A 20859-nucleotide genomic window follows, 5' to 3' on the forward strand; every position below is an offset into this window, starting at 1 on the left:
AATATTAAATAATTAATTAACTTAATATTTAATTAACTTGTCCTGAAATAATATGCCTTATTTAATATAAACAGTGCCTTAAAAGCAGAAAAGCATTAAAGTTAAGGTAAAATCACAGGAAGTAATTTCTAAGATGTTTATACTCATCTGTTTTTCAAGATTTCTGTACAGACACAGAAGACTAAATGGAATTATTAACCAGCAGTGGTTCTGTGCCTTTAAGTCATTGCCTCTACAAAATCACTCAGTAAAGGGTTCTGCCTGAGGCCTATCTGGTACCTGATGAAATTTTTATATGTTTTACCACCAGTGTTTTCTGCCAAAAAGATTTCTGTAAAGATAGATACATCACACAGTGACTAATCAGGTTAACGTGTTTAATTGACTAATACAGAAAGAGGGTTAGGCTAGAAAATGGGAGTAGAAGTTGAGACAATACTCAATATTTAATGCCATTTTAATATAAAAGCAAAGCGAGGAAAAAACCAAATGAGTATGTGGTATGATATAAAAGAACATGAGACTGAAGCATGGGGAAAAAATGAATGCAAGTTCTAATGCAGGAGATTTAGGTTAGTAGGTGGTACAGTAAGTGAAGAGTTATGCTTAGTGCACAAAGTGTGTGATGGTAGTGAGAAATAAATGATGCATTGTTAGAGAGCACTGCACAACAGCGTGGAGGAACCAGAACTACCAGAACACTACATGATAAATAGGTAGGAAGATAGATATTCTAAAAACAATGGAGGAAAGAGAACAGGTGTAACCTGAATATCCAGCTATTTTGCTGCATGAAAAGTAAAAGCAGAGTAGGTTTGTTTATGAAACCTGCAGGGGATATGCATAGGTTGTTTTGTTTCTCCATGTTCTTCAGCCTACTCCATAACCTTTTCCATTCTCTCCTATCCTTATGAAGACTGGGAGACTAAAAACAGTTGTACTATTCAAAGTTTAATGAACTTAAATGCGAAAGCCTGAGTAGTACCTGTTTCTATGTTCCAAAATAGAACTGGCCCACGGAAGGGTAACACAGATTATAATCTAAGGTTTGCAGTACATCTGAGGTGATACCCTATGACTGGTGCTAACCTATGACTGGTAAGAAATGTATTATAAATTTTTCAGAAAAGGAAGAAAGAATCCAAGAAACCACAGAACAGCTGATCAGACTTCTATATTATGTAAAGATTCCATGAATGAATGCTGAAACACACGCAGGTAAGCAGACAGTAATAAAATTTTATGTTGTTTTACAATGAAGATGAAACACGTAATTAATTTGAAAGCACCTGCTGATATGGCACATATCAGGTGCTTTCACATAGAAATGTAATAAACTACAGAAAACTATAATTAGAATGAAATTTTAAAAAGGAGTACTGGATGATTCTTAAAAGGGAAATAAGAGTTGGAGAGAAATTGCTAAAGGGATTACACGAGCTTGCTCTTAGACTTTACTAAGTGATGTAAAAGGCACTGGTAAGGGCTTATCTGAAATACCATGTTAAATTCTCGTCATCTCTGTGTGAGAATATTAAACTCAAAAGGGGACATATGAGATACAGGTTTGCTGAATGCAAACTCTTGCAAAAACAGATAGAAAGTAGTTGGCTTGTTCTGATTACAAAATAAGACAAAAAAAAAAAATCTACTTTAGCTACAGGGCGTTCTCTCCCATCAGGACAAACGAGTATGAACTTTCCATGAATTAATTTAGATTGAAAGCTTGTACTTCTAGCTGCAAAACAAGAGTAGCTAAAGAGACCAAAACTCCCAAATAGTTCTAAAATCGACTTTAAAACTGTTTTAACTGGATTACAGGACCTGGGTCCTGCAACTACAAGGGAAACTACTGGATAACCCAAGAAGTTGAACTCAGTTGTACTTCTATGATATGCGTTTATCAAAATGTTTCTGAAAAAGCTCCCCCACTAACAAAGATCTAAAGGAAATATTTTATTTTCTATTTAAGTAGAAATATGTACATATATCTACAGATTTTAGCAAATCACAACTTACTCTCTCATGTTAGCGTGGTCTCCTGAGAACTGCTGCATGAAGTTTGAGGCACTGAAAACTAATGCAGAGAACCCATAGTGGACAGTAATTAGGCTGAGCAGAAGTGATCAGGCTGAACAGAAGTCTATCAAACACAACCTAAAATACTAAACTTGAGGTGGTTTAGTTCAATGAAGACAATATCATTAAAAGAAAATGTTCTGAGTCTTCTAGGATATACAAAAGCTATTTCCAATAGTACCGAGTTATATTTTCTTGGGAGTCTATCTAGTCTTCCAAGGTTTTAAAAATTATGCAGGATACATCTGTCAGGAGTAACTGAAGCTCCTATCTTGCCTTGAGACAGAATGATAAGCAGAGAACCCTTTCAGTTTTACTGCCTGTGATATGGTGGGTTGGATTCTGGGAAAGGAAATTACCATTTTACCAGCTAAGGAAAAGGGAGTATGTTTGAGTGTGCTGACAGAATTACATCCTCAGCTATGGGAAGTAGTAATCAATCAAGTTTCAGGACTGAGTGTTTCAGGTCCTCAGGTACCTCAGACATTAAAGTTTGCCCCTGTATCTGCCAAAGAGGTGTCTGTTAGGATCCCAGCTGAACAGGGATCAGCTTCCTGGGTTGACACTGGTGTAGGGCCTATGTAGACCTTCTGTCTAGTGCAGAAGGTAAAGAAGCATGGCAGCTAAGAAAACAGTATTTTTTACTACTTACACTGAACAGCCACCAGAGCTAAGATGAAAGTTGTCTTTTAAAGAAAAAAGTGTACAAATTATTTTAGAATGGAGTAAGATGTTCTGGAGGAAAGCCCAAAACACTGAGTCTGTACAAAAGAGATCAACCTAAAGAAGATGTACCTTTCCTTGAAATCACGTACAATATTCTGTGTTGAAATAAATGTAATAAATTTCTATCTATATATGTTCCTTCCAGATATTTGTCACTTTTTTCCTTGTAGATGTGAACCAAAAAAATTAAATTCCTTCTGATGAAGACAAATTAGAAAAAAATATCACATAGGGAAACATTTTGTCCTGCAATTTCAGAGTTGCTTCTGTTTTCTTCCATATTCTTATTATTTCTTTTCAAAGTGTTTCCATTCTGTAAATTGTCATTCAATACATAATCCGGTGTTTTCTTTCACCATTTCCAGGTCTGTAGGGAATCATCTCTGTCAAGAGGCTGACTACAGACCTATGCTCTATGTGTCCTGTCTTCCATTGTTCACCTAAGACTCCAGGCTCAATATTTGGGAATCAGATAAATAACCTTTTCTTGTGCAAAATGCAATCTGGCAAAGCCACTCTTTAAAACACCATACTCCTTAGCATCTAAGGAGGGTGAGATCACTCTCTTTAATATGAGAATTGACAACATTACTAGAATTCATCACCCATCCCCACCTCCCCCACACACGCACACACACACCACTTCTTTACTCTTTCAAATGGATCACAAATACTTACAGATTTAACTTGAATTGTAAAGCTATACAGAGTGATTATTTTACCTATTATTCTAACTTTACTCAGACCTGGAAGGTAACATTTAAGTTCGTAATTAGATGAAAGCATTGCATAATCGCACCCCCTTTTGTAAATTTAAGAATAAAAACAATTGTCTTGTTTGTCTCATCATAAAACAGTACTTGAAACATACCTTGTCAGATCACAGATTTATTTTCTATGCTAATTCCCAAAACCCCACTGCTATCTAGAGGCCTGAACTTAATCTGATAGATTTTAATTTAAATCAATCCATAGAAATTGTGGGTCTGGCTTAAAAGCTAAATCAACAAGATCTTACAAAAGTTCTATCCAAGTACTAACCTGACCTAGAATCGGTTACTTTGACAGCGTTGACAGGATCACAGCCCAAAACAGTATGCATAACAATTTTCTGAAGCTAAATAGCAAAGTACTAAGTTCAATCAGAGCAAAAAACCATTGTAATGGTGTTTAATACTTTGTACAATAAGTTACTTTATCACTTACCACAACATGCTGAACAGTCTCGATATTTTAGAACATTCATTCCATACCTCGGATAGCAGCGATCAACCCATACCATTTGTAGAGTACCTTCCATGTAGTATATTTCAGGCACAGTTCAGAACTTTTCCTGCTAACTTCCACTTGTTGCTTAAAACAATTCTCTCTATAAGATGTTTTTGCCTAAATGTAAGCAAGTAATATTTTTTCAGAATCTTTGAATACAAAGAAGAGACAGAATACAAAGAGGGTCAGAAGACAAGAAGAGACAAAGGAATGTGAGTACGTGTTAGGATTAAGAATTAAAGAATGTACTTTTGATTAAATCTTTTGATTGTAGAAAAATGGAAACAGGAGGGCAATCTGATATTCTTGGATATGTTGGTTTTAATTTAGATAAACCTTGATGAAGTATGCAGTGTCTTTGAATGTGTTCAGGATTATACAAAAAGAACTTTAAAAGCTAATCCATGGCAATTTTGCCTACATTAGACATCTGTAGCCCAACATCAACAGACTTGCAGCTTTCCCATCTGCATGGGTACTATTATTTAGGTCCACCTACATTTCAGACATACATTCCATCTCCTGAAGCCAAGTTAAATAAGGGGATTATTATTCTAATATCAATCGAATAGAATCACGAAGACTAATTCCCTTACTTGAGATTTGCACAAATACAATCTTCTTTAGGATAGGAAAAACATTCCTTTCAATGAGTGCAGAACCAGCAGCACAGAATCACAGAAATGTTAGGATACAAGGGAGCTCTATTCCATCTCCCTAGCCAAAGGCAATGTTGGTTTCTAAAATTCCTTTATTTTCTCTGGAAACTGGACCAATTTTTACAAAGTGTCTTCCACTGCAATATTAAAGATTTTAAGTCATAGAAGTTAAAATCTTAAAAGTTACTTCCAACTGGCTAAAATACATGAAATATCTAACAAAAAATAGACCTATTAGCAATCTGACAAAATCTAAAAGTATAAAGTATCAATGCTTCATATCCATACTGTCCTTCATTTGTATACAGGGATTAATTATATAGAGAGAAAGATTAAAAGAAAAAAAAACCCTTTAATAGGCTTGGAGTTTCAGTACACACAAGTTGTCAAAACCAAATTAATTCATGCTCTCTTAATTTGACCCACTTGTCTGTATGAAAAATATGAACTTTGATCATAAGCTTTCTCCACAGATTCAGGGCTTTTTTCAGTGGACAGGATGGAAGCTGTTTAATGAGTACAATGTTATTTTAGATTCCCTCATCCCTCTACTGGAATCCCAAAGCATGATTTGCGTAGCTACTGTTTCTTGGTATTCCCCTATACTTCCCTTCCCCTTTCCCCTTTAAGAATCTCTGAATTAAGCTAGAAAGCAAGACTCTGGCTTCTGGTTCTCTACTGTAAAAGCCGAACACCTTCAAGCAGCTAACATTCTGCCAGGTCGGTAATAAAATCACCTTGAAGTGATGGAAAAACACAGAAAGGCACTGCATTGCAAAACAGTGCGTTTGATACTTATAAGATAGCACATGTTCAAAATTTTCCAATTGTCTTGCCACTTTTTACACACTCTTTATATTAATATAGACTGATCCTGTGATCTGCCTTATCCCTAACAGCTATAGAGTATTAGAAATTTTACCTGATACAAGCTTAATAGCCACTAAAACTTTTATATCAATTTATTAATTTACTAAACAAAGTATATTTCCTTTTTTAGGTTATTACACTTAATGGTGAGAGAACCTTATTATGTTAGTTGCCTTTTTATTCTTCCATCTACTGTATCTTGTTTAGTCTATATGGATCACAAGTGCTTTGCTGACATAGCCTGCATGTTTTTCTCTATGGAAGCAACTGTAACAAAACACAATCCATTTACAGAATACCAAAGTCAATTAAATTGACTCTTTACTGGTTCAAGATTCTCCTCAGTTTTGATGCAAGTATTTAGGACTTTTTACCATATTTCAGATATCTAACTTGCAATGTTTTAAAGAAATCACAGAGCTTGTCCTCTTACAGATATTACACATCTATGTCTAATTTTCAGTATACTTAAATATTTTACAGGAACTGTCATTTATTTCTAAATTCTAATGGCAAGGAAATGTATAATTCTGAACTCTTCCCAGATTTATAAATATCTGAATCCTTTCAAAAGAAACAAGCTAATCCCTCTCTGCCTGTCCTGTCTGCCATTGTGGTTTTATGAAGACTCAGATTTTAAAACAGTCATTCAGGAACCCTAACAGTTCAAGCTTCTGTCTATTTCTCCAGTGGGCTCCGGTTTTTCTCTCAAGAACAATCAATCAGGGTAATATCCAGTGCTTTTAAAGGCTTTCCCTCCTCCCCACCCCTGCACAGACACACACATCAGTTCCTGAGCCTCATCCACTCAACTGTTTACATTCTTGTAGGAATGACATATAGAACCGAGGCAAGACTGCAATTTCGAACTGAAGAAGAAGCTTTGTTACATTTTAGTAATCCTTTTGCATGGGTCCACATTACTTATTGACTGACTAGTACTACCATTATGCTGATGGCCTGGGAAATAGTTAACTAAGCTGCTGGACTGCTCTCCAGAACTGAGAGTAAGCTGACAAGAATAAAATTATCTGCTAGCGTGATTTTAACTCTTCTAAGTAATTGTAAAGACTTCAAGCTACTTAAGAACACGTAGTTTACCACTGGGTCATATCAAAGTTTACATCCACCTAAACCTCTTAACTGGAGAATTTCTTCTAATGCTAAAATATTCTATAAAGCCTGCACATTTTCTAGATGTCATATATGTAGTCTCAATAACCTTAGAATTAACCTTAACTAACTACGCTACCAGTAATGAGACTCTTCAGATACATCAGTGCTCTCCACTACAAATACAGTTTTCAGAGAAAGACAACTGACTATACTTTCATTGTTTTTATAAGCAACAGTATTTAATTTTCAAGAAAATTTAAATTGGAAAGTGGAAAATTAAGTATAATTGGTATACTTCGTTCAGAAAGGGATCTTTTCAAAGTGCATGTCTTGATACGTAGTGATAATCTAATACAACAAGAAAACAATGGCCTTTTAAGGGCTGAAATAATTCGAAACAGTGAGTTCAAGAAAATACTGCAGACGTTCTTACGTACATTCAACTCAACAATTATATATAGTGTCTCTTTGTTATTAACAGGCAGGTAAAACCCAAAGTGCTTCAAGTGAACTGAACACATATTGGTACTGTTTTACAGGTTCCTTCAGACTTCGCTCACAGCATAAAGGAGTTGAGACTTTGTTTTTCATATAGTTTCAGCGTTCAGAAGGAGTAGTTTTTGCCATCAAGAAACTTTACTATTAAACCCTTGCAATACTTTCTGCATATAAGCAGTAAATACATTCCATTAACTATAAAGATTCTAACTACTAGGTAGACTTTTACCTGAAAATAGAAAGATTTTGCTCTGTAGACCTCATCTCTGCATTTTTACATGATGACATTCTGAATGAACGTAACCACACAAGAAAGTTCAGCAACAATTATGTGCAGCAATGTTTTCTCAAAAGAAATGTTATGACAACTCTTGCAGAGAGCTGTGTGATACCAGGCCATGAACTCATAGTATTAGGATCAGAATAAGCTGCAGGAAAAAATGTGGGAGATTATGAGGAACATACAGGAAGTAAAAAGAAAAGTGATTTATGTATTTGAAAATAAAATTGCCAATTTAAATCGTTAATTTATAAACAAAAATATAAATTTTGCATGCCTGGAACATTTTTAATTATAAAATAGTGTATCCTGGGCCAGTTGGAAATAGTTAAGAGAGATTTTGCAAGTCAACATTCTTATTTATATCCTTAGAGGTTTACTCTTTATTATTTTGTTTTTATTTTAAACTGACAGGAGATTACAGTAAAGGGATCAGGAAATGAATGCCAAGGTTAAGAAGCATACAAAATGTGCCTTAGTATGTGGCACAATATTTCATTTCACACATAGTGGCCAGTTATAGTAGTTACATACTTTTTAGTCAACTATCACAAAGGTATTTTAAAGGGCTTAAAACCTGAATACTCCTCCCCAGAGATCAACAGAAGATGAACTAATAAGATGAACAGGAATTCCTTCTCCGTGAGCAGAAATAACTGAAAGAGTTTCCACACTGGTATGAAATTTACTTTTATGGAGGGATCAGCCATTTCACCTTTTCTGAGAAGCTAAGCGCACTCCTGGGTATCTTTTACAAATAAGCCGATGTTCCATAAAATGCCTGTTTCTAGTTATTTCATGATAACTACGCTACTTATCCAAAGCTGAAGATCAACAGAGCAAAACATTAAATAGAAAACAGGAGCAAAAGAATGAAGAACAGGGTCACAATGTGCTGTGGTATAATCACAGCAATGAGAAGAGTGTGACAGGGAAGAACAAATGAAGGAATAGAAACCAAACCAACTGACAGAAGCAGCAGAACATCCAAACACGGTACCCAATTAAGACAGCTCATTTGATCCTCTACCTAGCTTTTTCCTCCCCCATTTCCTTTGTTTGCTGCTGCATATTCCAGATTTTTCATATGAAAACCTGAATGAAACCTGAATTTTGTGCACTAACATTCAGATTTGATCTTCACTGAAGGATATAAGTCCTCATTACTGGAAACTGTAACCTTTTCCATCAAAACTATTTCAAAGAAACTTCTTCCTTTTCCAGTTCTGTCAAGCAAGCTGGCTGCTAAAAGTCATGGGTATTCTGTATGAAGGGTACTGTGCCAAAGTAAAATTAATTTACATCAGAGGCTAATTTAGGTTATTGTGCTCCACCACGTTTCTAAATGAGCACTGGTACAGCTTTTAAATTCAAGATCAGACATAGCTCTTGCTGAAGGCAATAGTTCTTGCCTACATCTCCACAAGAATAAAATATCCTTTAAAGGAGGAGAGCTAGTAATGAATAAATTATGTTGCCTTTACAGTCTTTCACTTTATCAAAGACTTTCTACCTGCTGACAGAAGGAAATTTAATCAGAACAGGAAAGGATAAGCTACAAATATTACATCATTAAATGATATGTATTTAAAAAAACACAATCAGGTAATAATTAAGGCATTAACATGAAACAAATCCATATAGCTGTGCTAAAACTAATCTCATAAAAAATAATTCCGTTTAAAATCACAGTATTTTAATGTTATTAAGGATTACTGCCTATTCAATTTGTTACATTTCATTATGCTTTATGTTTCTTCTGTAAAAAGAACTGTATTCAGTAAGTTTCTCAGTCAGCCACTGAGCTTCATTTAAGGCTCTATAAATGACATTAAATGACCTGCCTGTTAGTAACCAATTCTAAAAACAATTTCCTACAGAAACAGAATGTCTTTATCTCTGCAAATTAAATTCTAAATAAGCCTATTTATTCATAAATAGCAATACATATTTTTTAAAAATAACGTCTTTGAGGCAACAGCACACTTACGTGGAATGATAGCATAAATAAGATATTGTGTTATGAGGGTTTTATCAGGTTGTCATTGCTGTTAGCTTATAAACAATGTAACAAATGCAAACTCTACACAGGTTGAAGTGTCCTGATATTAGAGTTCCTGTTGGTGATGCTTGCACACTGCTATTTTGTATTAAACACAATAATGAAATAAATTTAGTTGTCATCATGAGAAAACACAAAGTAAGGATCCAAATGGTTATTTACTGTTAAGCTGGGCACAAAATAATAATAATATGGATTCAGCTGAAGGCATACGACTCAGGAACTGAAGCTAATCGTGTCACTCACTTCAGCATTACACAAATATGCCTAACTGCTGCTGTGTCTTCAAGTATTGGTTCACAAAGCAGTCCTAGAAACCTGTTTCTATTTTATCTCAGACATGTTGTCCTCTCCAATAACAACTTCCCAGAAAAATAGGATAAAGTAGGTAAATTATCTCTTTTAATACCTCTACATAGTCAAACTGACTACTAACCTTTCAGTCTTTAGGAACAGCCTCGTGAATTAGCTGCTGGTGGTGTTTAACTTGTAGTAAACTTCAGAGCAGGCAAGACCAGAAGTCCAAGTTAAGCAAGTACTGTATAGCAGACCTTCCAAAAATCATATATATGCCAACTGGATGTTTAGGATTGGAAAATAATCACAGAATCACAGCGTGGCAGGGGTTGGGAGGGACCTCTGGAGATCATCTAGTCCAACCTCCTTGCTAAAGCAGGATCACCTAGAGCAGCTTGCACAAGATCACACCAAGATGGGTTTCGAATATTTACAGAGAAGTAGACGCCACAGCCTTTCAGGATTGGAAAATAATCACAGAATCACAGCGTGGCAGGGGTTGGGAGGGACCTCTGGAGATCATCTAGTCCAACCTCCTTGCTAAAGCAGGATCACCTAGAGCAGCTTGCACAAGATCACACCAAGATGGGTTTCGAATATTTCCAGAGAAGGAGACGCCACAGCCTCTCTGGGCAGCCTGTTCCAGTGCTCTGTAACCTCAGAGTAAAGAAGTTTCTCCTCATGTTTAGACAGAACTTCCTGTTCCCCTTTGTGCCCACTGCCCCTTGTCCTGTCACTGGGCACCACTGAGAAGAATCTGCCCTCATCCTCTTCACACCCATCCTTTAGACATTTATAAGCCTTGATAAGATTCCCTTTCAGTCTTCTCCAGGCTAAACAGACCCAGGTCCCTCAGCCTTTCCTCACAAGAGAGATGCTCCAGTCCACTAATCATCTTTGTAGCCCTCCATTGGACTAGTAGATCTTTGTCTTTCTTGAACTGGGGAGCCCAGAACTGGACAGTACTCCAGATATGGCCTCACCAGGACAGAGTAGAGGGGGAGGAGAACCTCCCTTGACCTGCTGGTCATGCGTTTAACGCATCCTGGGATACCCTGGCCTTCTTGCCCACAAGGGCACATTGCTGGCTCACGGTCAACCTGTTGTCCACCAGGACTCCGGCCTTCTCTGCAGAGCTGCCTTCCAGCAGGTCAACCCATAACCTGTGCTGGTGCATGTGGTTACTACTCCCTCAGTGCAGGACCTTACATTTGCCTTGCTGAACTTCATTTGGTACCTCTTTGCCCAACTCTTCAGCCTGTCCAGGTCTCGCTAAATGGCAGCACAGCCTGATGGCTCAGGTCAACACCTCACCTGTACTGGTGCATGGGGTTATTCCTCTTCAAATGCAGCACCTGACACTTCCCTTTGTTGAACTTCTTTAGGTTCCTCTCCACCCAGCTCTCTTGCCTGTGCAGATTACGCTGAGTGGCAGCACAGCCGCCTGGTGTATCGTTTTGTATCATGAGCAAACTTGCTGAAGGGACACTGTCCCTTCATCCAGGTCATTGATGAATATGTTGAACAGAACTGGACCCAGTGCGGAACCCTGGGGAACACCACTAGTTACAGGCCTCCAACTAAACTCTGTGCCACTGATCACAACCCTCTGAGCTCTGTCATTCAGCCAGTTCCCAATCCACCTCACTGGCCACTCATCCAACCCACACTTCCTAAGCTGACCTATGAGGAAGTTATGGGTAGCAAAGTCAAAAGCCTTGCTGAAGTTGAGATAGACAACATCCACAGCTCTCCCCTCGTCTATCTGTCCAGTCATGATGTCACAGGCAGCTATCAGATTGGTCAAGCATGACTTCCCCGTGGTGAATCCATGTTGACTACTCCTGATAACCTTCTTTTCCTCTGCATGTTTAGAGAGAACATCCAGAATGAGCTGTTCCATCACCTTTCCAGGGTTGGAGGTGAGTCTAATTGGCCTCTAGTTTCCTGGGTCTTCCTACCCTTTTTGAAGACTGGAGTGACACTGGCTTTCCTCCAGTCCTCAGACACCTCTCCTGTTCTCCATGACCTTTCAAAGATGATGGAGAGTGGCGTAACAATGACATCTGCCAGCTCCCTTAGCACTCATGGATGCATCCCATCAGGGCCCAAGGATTTGTGGGTGTCCAGTTTGCATGGATGATCTCTAACCAAATTCACATCAACCAAGGGAAGTCTTCCTTTTTTCAGACTTTCTCAGAACCTGTTACCTCAGGGTGAGGGCCAGCCTTAGTAGTAAAGGCTGAAGCAAAGAAGGCATTCAGTAACACCACCTCCTCCGTATCTTCCGTCACCAGGACACCCACTTCATTCAGCAGTGGGTCCACATTTTCTCTAGTCTTCCTTTTGCTACTGACGTACTTGAAGAAACCCTTTCTTGTTGTCCTTGACATCCTCTGCCAGATTTAATTCCAAGTGGGCCTTAGCTTTCCTGCATTCTCTGACAGCATTCCTGTATTCCTCCTAAATGGCCAGTCCTTTTCTCCACATTCTGTAAACTTCCACCTTTCAGTTGAGTTTTTGCAGTAGCTCCATGCTTATCCATGCAAGTCTCCTGACTCCTTTGCTTGACTTCTTACTCTTGTGTTAAGGTACCTCCCCTGTTAGCCAGGACTGCTGGTAAATCATGGAAAGTAGCTTGGTAAGCACTTCCTCCAGCTCCCTCAGAAGCCTCGGGTGGATCCCATCTGGCTGCACAGACTTGCGCACATCTAACTGATGCAGTAGTTCATTTACTGTTTCCTTGTGAATTACGGGGCCTTGATTCCGCTCCCCACCTCTGCCTTCTCGTTCAAGAGGCTGAGCACTCAGTGAGCTGGTCTCACAATTAAAGACTGAGGCAAAGAAGGCATTCAATACCTCAGCCTTTTCCTCATCCTGGGTCACTACATTTCCCCCCGCATCCACCAAAGGATGGAGACCTTCCTTAGCTCTCCTCTTGCTGTTAATGTATTTATAGAAATAAAAGCTACTGTGGTATATAATAACTTGAGTTCACCTGGAAAGCTTCATAGGAATGAAACATACTCCGGTTTGTTGTCCAGATAGGACTCTGATAGCCTCTCAGGAAACATGTATAAGGCATGTTATCAGTTATAAGAATAGCATGAGTATAGAGACCTACACATATACTAAAAGCAGCTTAATATTTATTCTGATTCTCTTTCTTTCCCTCTCCACAGAAGATCTGTTTGATATACCATCAGTAGGTTTTAGAATATCTGGGGATTAGCTTGTAGTTGGAAGGTTGACTGCAGGTACTTAATTTGTCAGTTGCTTTTACAAAACTATTGTACACACGTTTTTCAGTCCTATGAAAGGTTAGTCACAATCTTCCCACACAAATATGCCTCTGTGCATATATTAGGTAGCAGCGTGTATGAAAAGCACTAACTTTCCTGTAAATCCAAATTCCTAGGTTCATTTTCACCAAACTAGAACAGGCCTATTCCAATTTTGCATTTGGAAATAAAGATTGGAGTGCTTTCTCCTTTCTGTTCTACTTAGCTGTTCAGAGCACCATCACAAATGTTGTTTTATGCAGTAAAATTTTAAGATCCAGAACACGAGAAGCAATTATTTTGAAGGGTTTTTTTCCTCCATTTATAGCTTGAAAACCTTTTATTCTCAACCAGCTCAACAGCTGTTTATAAACTTCAAAGTAAAATTTCCAGTTCTTACTACAAAAGAGTCACTATGCTAAGTGAAGAAAAATTACTTACTAATTTTAAAGTTGTAATGATTTTAAATTACATTTTGTGCAGTGTTTAATGTTTCATTACTCTTTCAACTGCACACAAGTGGACTGGAACTATCTGTGAACAAAGCTGCTTGTTCAAAAAACAAAACTGTTTTTTTAATGGCTACAGAAGAAAAAGTGTTTACTGCTCTTTGTGAGCTTTCACTTACTCATGATGTTTGATGTATATAGCCAGACAGACTTCTGAGGCACAGAACACCTTCTCAGGTGTGTGTCAAGGGCTGGTCTACCTGAAAGACTGATTTTTCTAACTGTGACAGATAGCACAATGAAAGGTAGGATCTCTTCCTACAGATTTTAGGCTTAAATAATTACATTTATTTTAAAGTGTGCCAAGAAGCTGTATTTTGTTAGTCTATCCTAAAACAATTCACAATTCTACACTTCCACTGAAAGGATTCTTTTCTTTCCTAGAACCACACTGAAAAAGTATGAAATAATCTATCAAGCAAGGTTTACAAATCCTAACTATGCACCGTTACAAAGATTTGCTATGATGGATATTAGAAGACTAACTAATCGCACCAAAACCCAGATAATTTTCACCACTTAGAGAGGATTTGTTAAGGGTCGAGGGACCGATTTACGATTTTTTCGGTGGGGGGAACAGACCCCCTTTTCAAACTGCGACAGGATTATACCCTTTCTAAAAGGAGGCTGAGAGATCAAATTCTTTTACACAACAAACATAAAAAAAAAAAAAAGGAAAAAAGTGACCACAGACCTAGGAGACTAAGAAGTACCTTTGGGTATCTATCCAAAATTGTGGTGGCTGAAGCTGAAGTCCTATCATTACCGCTTTTTAAAAATAATTTTTCTAGGACCTCTCACATCCCTACAGAAGGTTATGTCAGGAAAACACAAGTTTTCTTCTCTCACTGAAATGTTTTCTGCCCACCTGCTGCTGATTCTAGCATACCTGAAGCTGCCACAGAGCCAAGAACCCCTGCCACCATAGCTGTTTTTGCTAGTGAACCAACCAGAACAACTTGGTATATCCTGAAGCAATCTGCCCAAGGATTTAAACATGTCAACTGGAAGAAATGTAAGGTTTCCATGGTTTTCTGTTCTACACTGTTGAAACTGCAGTTTGAGTAAACAGAGGCCATAGGATTCAAACGGGCAATTTTTGTTACTTGTGAATCAGGAGGTTGTCTTCTCTCTGATCAGATTAAGCTTACTACTTAAACACATGGCAATATACCTGATGCTGTGTCTGTCATGCATTAAAATATATCAGTTACAATGAGTTACACTCAGCTAACCACCATATATCCATCCCAAGGGAGACTGGCAGTTTCATGTAAAATGACATACCCCACGGGCTTAGGTACAAGCAAAACCACCTTGAAGCAAAGGATGCTAAGAATTCTGAGGGTGAAGTCTCTTACCGGATTCAAAGTAGGTATCTCATAAATGTGAAATGCTCTGCTATGAAGGTTGGCATGTAGAAGATTAAGAATGAAGAATCACTATGGTGAAAATGGTATTTAATATCATGTTACAGGAAAATATAACACCAAGGACAAGAGTTCTGATAGACGCTAGTATAGACTAAGAGGAAAGGAGATAGGATTTGGAAAGACTGCCATTGTAGAAGGATGAATGATTCCTAAACTAAGTTATAATTTAAAACGAGAGATTAAACAGGTCTATAAACTCATCACAATGCTTACTGTTCTTTTTAAAAATGAAATTGTACTAAAGGGTGAGACATAGAAGGAAACAAAAAACAGAACTTGGGTTCTCTGCTCAGACTTGGAAAGATATTGCTGATGAGCCATTCATGATCTCTGAGCAATCCTTATTATGTGAGAAAAATAACATATGTAAAAGTAGCCCAACATACTTCATGCAGAAAGAAAGATTTGGGTTTTTCATGCCATACTGGCAGATTAGGACAATGATTTAATTAGAGGCATGTTTCTGAAAAAAAGATGTTTAAATTCTCCATGAGAATTTAAGTAATTTCTTTCTCCACTCCTTTCTTTCTAAAAAGTGAAAGTTAACTTATATGAAATACATACAGTCACTCACAATGACTCCTCAGTTACTTCTTCACTTACATTCCCACCTTTATAACCCTCATGCTTCTTTGAGGGAGCTGGAGGAAAAGGGGAGGGCGTGTAAGAAACATGCAGGAGGGCATGTAAGAAAATAAATCCTTACCTGAAGAAAGATCATCACCTGGTCCATTCCACTGGAATACTGGATCAATCAGTTCCAAGTTTCACAGATGATTTGTCAGACATAAAATACAAGGGCTGTTATGATTCACCTTGACATAAATTCTGACTGAATAAAAAAATATTATTAGCATCAAGTATCTATCAATGGTATCCTAACACTGAGCTATATAAATTTGAAGACAGCGGTTCAATAATGATCTTGAATGGAGTTCTGATGCTGGGACTGGTTCTGTTATATCCACCATCAAAATGAAATACCAAATAGGCAACAGGTTTGTTTTCTAGAGAAAACAAAATTAAAATAATTCTTTCTAGTCCTAGACTTACCTGTTCGTGTAAACAAGAACCACAGTGCATTGTAACATCCTCCCGAATGGATTATGTCACTTAGTTGGTTCTCACAAGCTTCAGCAGCGTTCTGTCTCAGCTGGTGTCCAGCACACACATGGAGATAGCGAGTATGTTGGTCCAGGATATTCAGACTTACAGCTTGCTGTTTCTATTCTTTAGCAATTGCCTTTCACCAGTGCTCAATGTATTTGCTTAGAAAGGGTTTAGTGTTATGTCTCACTCCCTGGGGAGCTGCCTATCACTTCATTCACAGATAATCAGACAGGAAGCAAACTGAGTAAGGTAGGGATTTACTTAGCCTTTTCCTACAGAAAAGCAGGTGTGCATGTCTTGTATGTGACACGTAGCATACAGGTGCCTCTAGATCTTCAATGGTTTCTAAAAAGTACAATTGGTGTAGTCATAATCACTTCTAGAATGTTTCAGTGTGTTTTATTTTCCTTCCCACTGACATTCTGCAAAGCATTTGTCCTCTTCAGAAGCACGAGATGCTAGGTGTTTACACCCTAGTGAGGTCTAAACTTGCGTATTCTGTGCTTTGTATCAGGCTACCCTAATGCTGCTAAAAAAAGGTACAACTACTACTACAACATTTGTGATTTGTAGAATCTGACTAGTAATTAAAACTGAATCAAATAAGCAAAATTACAATGTTATCTTACCCCTGACTAATTCAATTTCCCTGCATCGGGAAAACAGTTTGAGTATTTCTTGCAGGAATTTATTAATGCTCAGAAAAAGCTTTCACTTTTCCATTACGGCAACTGGTGGTAATGCCACCACAGTTTTCTCTCATCTCCAAGTATGATTGTTCACTTTCATTAAAAAAAGAGAAGCCACTTAAATTCACATTACAGTATTAAGTTGTTGAAACATAATAAAAACTTATATATAACATTTCATACATAACTTCACAATTTTCATAGTCTTCGGGTCAGTAGGAATGTCTGATCCAGCTAATAATCAGTTTTTTACAGTAGCTTATAATGCAGAAAACAGAAAAATAAATATTTTCAATTGTAATAAGTGTCATTTGCAGGTGGTGTTTCAGTTTTTAATCCTGAAGCATAAAAATGAATATGAATTCCACATGTTAATGCAATTGCTAATATTATTATTCTTTTGCCATTGGAAATCTTCAGTATTTTTCTCAATTTACTAAGCAACTGGATTTAGTAGTAGTTGTACAAAATCATATGTCACATATCTCTCCCACTTCACAATTTATGTTTTATTTCTTCAAGGTCACTTTGTTATGTCTTATAGCAAAGTGAAAAAAAACCCCTACATATCCCTAATAAAAACTAATAAAATTATAATGTCTTTATTATCATAACCTGCCAGGATGGTAAATTCTGTCCCACGACTGTAAATTTCCATGACAGCTTTGTAAGCATGTATCATAAGCTACAGAAAAATAATGGCTGAAAAAAAATCTACCAGGTATAATTTTATTCTTCTTGCTTCCAAAATAAAGCCTTTTAATTAAAGTTCTTTGCTATTTTTATTTGTTCATATTCTCACCAACATTTAAAAATTACCTTAGTGATCCAAAAAAGAACATTTCAGGTATTTTAAAACAACAGGATTTTAAAAGTGCAAGATTGTAATTAATCAAATTTTGGTGAAGAAAAACCCCACCAAAATAGAGATGTTGCCCAGCATCCCAAAAGAACACTAGAGCCAGATCTAGTATATTCACAGTTGTCTGTCCCAGAGAAGATGGGAACATTCTTTATTAATACTGAATGGTTTAGAAATAGACGTGGGATAAAACATTTTAATCTTGCCTTCTAACTTGCAAATTATCCTGTGCCACTGAGGTCACAGAAGTCCTTGGTTCAGCTAGGATAAAGTTAAATTCCACAGCCAGGATAGCCGGACTGATGAAATGAAATGTGAGGTATTTTACGGCTATTTTAATTTGCATTTCTTCTATTTTTAAATAGAAATTAAAAACCTGTTTGTAAAGATTGCAAAACTTTACAAGACACTGAAGTATCTTTGAGGCGGCATTCAAATACAAGTAAGATCTGACTTTCTTTTACAAAGTTTCCAGAGATACAGAACCGAAGCCAGCAGAAAGCAATGTCTAGCAGACCCCCTTAGCATTTTGTGTTCTTTGTCGCCACCTTCTGCTTGAAAAGAATGTGGGTTACTAGGAGTTAAGGTATACTTGTGACTTCCGGAAAAGAAAGTAAATAACAGAGGAATAGAAAGTCCTGAATACAACCGACAGCCATAAAACACGGAATGTATCATCAGAAGCAATTATTTTATGAAGATGGGCTAAGTAATTATGTGGCACCAGATCAGTGCTTGTTGCTAGCTTAGGTTAGATATTCAAAAACAGAAAGCAACAATAATCTATAGCCAGTTTACAAGAGTATTTAAGGCATTTTTGGGGGGTAATGAAAGAGAGATGGGGTTGAGTCCCAGCTTTGTTATCTTGATTTAAGCAAGAATAGGAAATCATCAATTCACCCCATCTATTATACAAATGGAAATTGTACTTCTCTACATTGCTGGTAGGGAAAACAGGAGCAAGGCAGATTATCCAGCTATCAGGACAAATAATCAAGATAAATTAAAAGAACTGTTAAAAAAAGATCCTGTTAGAGAGGGTCCCAAGGAGGGCCACAAAAATGATCAGAGAGACAGAGCACTCTGCTCTGAGCACAGGCTGAGAGTTGGTGGTGTTCAGCCTGGAGAAGAGAAGGCTCCAGGGAGACCTTAGTGCAGCCTTCCAGTACTTTAAGAGGACTGGTAGGAAAGATGGGGACAGTTGTTTTAGCAAGGCCTGTTGCCTTAGGAAAAAATTTTTCCAGTGAGGGTGGTGAAACTTTGGCACAGGTTGCCCGGAGGAGTGGTAGATACCTCATCCCTGGAATCATTCCAGGTCAGGCTGGACAAGGCTCTGGACAACCTGATCTAGTTGAAGGTGTCTGGGCTCACTGCTGGGGCGGGGTGGTGGGGGTTTAGAGTAGATGACCTTTGAAGGTCCCTTCCAACCCAAAGCATTCTATGATTCTGTGATCTCCCTGTACGTGTCATTTCAGAATGTCAGCAGAGTATGCCATTGAAACTACTCAGAAAGTAGGGAGAAATAAAACATCCTTGAGAAAACAAACCAAACCATGATGGATTTCTGTGATTAACAGTTTTATTTACTTCACAATATTTATTCACTATGTAACACTTCCACAACTTTGTTTGAGGAGCAAAATTTTGCTAAATAACTTCATTTTCGCCAAAGACTTCCTAGAAGGATTGGAGGTGTTTTATTGAAAAGCAAAATGGATTAACATTTTCTCACCAAAATATTAAATGTTAAGTCTTTTAGAATTCTGCTGCATTGGCAGAAACAAAATTAATTTTTTCACTGAAATTCAGCTCCCAAAAGAACATATTCAGAGTCTCCATTGACAAAAATCAATATATGCTTTGTTTTTAATAAAAGCATTCTAATTTATAGAAAATTATAAATCCTACCTGAAAACCAGCCTGTTTTAAAATTCCTTCTGCCACTACTATTTGTCCACACAGTCCATAAATATCTGATGAACTGTCAGGTTGATTTATGTTTCATAATATGAAAGGAAAAGCATAATCCCTCAAAAACAAATAAATTAATAAGAGAAAAACCAAAACCAACCATCTTATACAGTTATCAAAGTTATCAAAAGGCAAGTGAGCAAATGCACCTAGAGAAGTTAAGCACTGCAAACTGACAAGATAGGAGCAGATATACCTAACTATGGGATGTTGCAGCACTACGTAATCAATGCAAAAGGAAAGCAAATATTTCTACATTAATAACTTAAACCCGAAGGTGGAGCTCTTGAACTGTTTATTGTAGAATAACTAGAAAAAGTGGAAGCAATGTAGTTACTGAAGGAAGATAATCTAAAACTTCTGGAATTACTTTTTTGGTATCTTCAATGACATTGCACTTTAGCTTTTGAGAAAGTCAGCTTAAACGCTCTTGCATTGTATGCAGGTCACTTGTAGAGCAGCCATTTCAGTCAGGAGATGTTTCTGTCCGCATGTGAATCCCAACTCCCTTATAGTCCGTCCGTCCCTCCCTCCCTCCTTTTCTACGCTGCCTTTTACACTTTTTTCAAGCCTTTTTTCAGGTTTCCTACTTGAATTCCTTTGCTCTCCTCCTAATCACCTGGAATTTAAATGGCACTTCCTGTAGCAATCTCTAGCACAAATGATCTTCCCATTCTCACACTCTATTTTAAAACTACAGGTGACAGGTTAAAAAGCAGCTTTTCATAGAATTAAAAGTATCGAGAGGTCATTAAGTCCCACAGAAAGGCAACCAAAAATAATAAAGGACATGGAAACTGTTAAAACTGCATTTAAATAATTAAATATATTATTACTTCCCTTCAATTGGAGCCTGCACTTAACAAGTTTGACTTATTTTTGAGAAAAATAAAGGAGATTTCTGAATTAATTACCAGAGTTGTTTAAGCAGCCCAGTGCCCTATAAATCTATGGGGTCTGATTCCACATTGTCTTCTGCTTCTTACAGGCGTAATGCAAGGTGGGAGCAACAGTTCCTTTTGCAAAAGAACAAAGATGAAGAAAACATCAGACACACCATCAGACACACAAAAGTCTGGGGTAATTCACCCCCAGTTCCAGGGTGATTCAAACTTTCCAGCTGCCAGGGGAAAAAGAAAAAAAGAAAA

General features: G+C 37.4%; 1 protein-coding gene across 1 annotated transcript in view; it reads right to left on the reverse strand.

Annotated features, from left to right (window-relative positions):
• Positions 1 to 4011: 4011 nt before the first annotated feature.
• Positions 4012 to 20859, reverse strand: part of ZPBP (zona pellucida binding protein) — a gene marked incomplete at its 3' end in the record, with an annotated part of 19660 nt that continues 2812 nt past the window's right edge. The window contains 9 exon segments of the mRNA XM_010134941.1: positions 4012 to 4125; positions 4128 to 4191; positions 5160 to 5239; positions 7447 to 7518; positions 7521 to 7598; positions 9488 to 9539; positions 9541 to 9637; positions 12060 to 12066; positions 15786 to 15911. Of these exon segments, the coding sequence (XP_010133243.1) occupies positions 4012 to 4125; positions 4128 to 4191; positions 5160 to 5239; positions 7447 to 7518; positions 7521 to 7598; positions 9488 to 9539; positions 9541 to 9637; positions 12060 to 12066; positions 15786 to 15911 (690 nt within the window).

Source organism: Buceros rhinoceros, unplaced genomic scaffold (assembly GCF_000710305.1).
Source record: "Buceros rhinoceros silvestris isolate BGI_N320 unplaced genomic scaffold, ASM71030v1 scaffold6134, whole genome shotgun sequence".
Classification (NCBI taxonomy): domain Eukaryota; kingdom Metazoa; phylum Chordata; class Aves; order Bucerotiformes; family Bucerotidae; genus Buceros; species Buceros rhinoceros.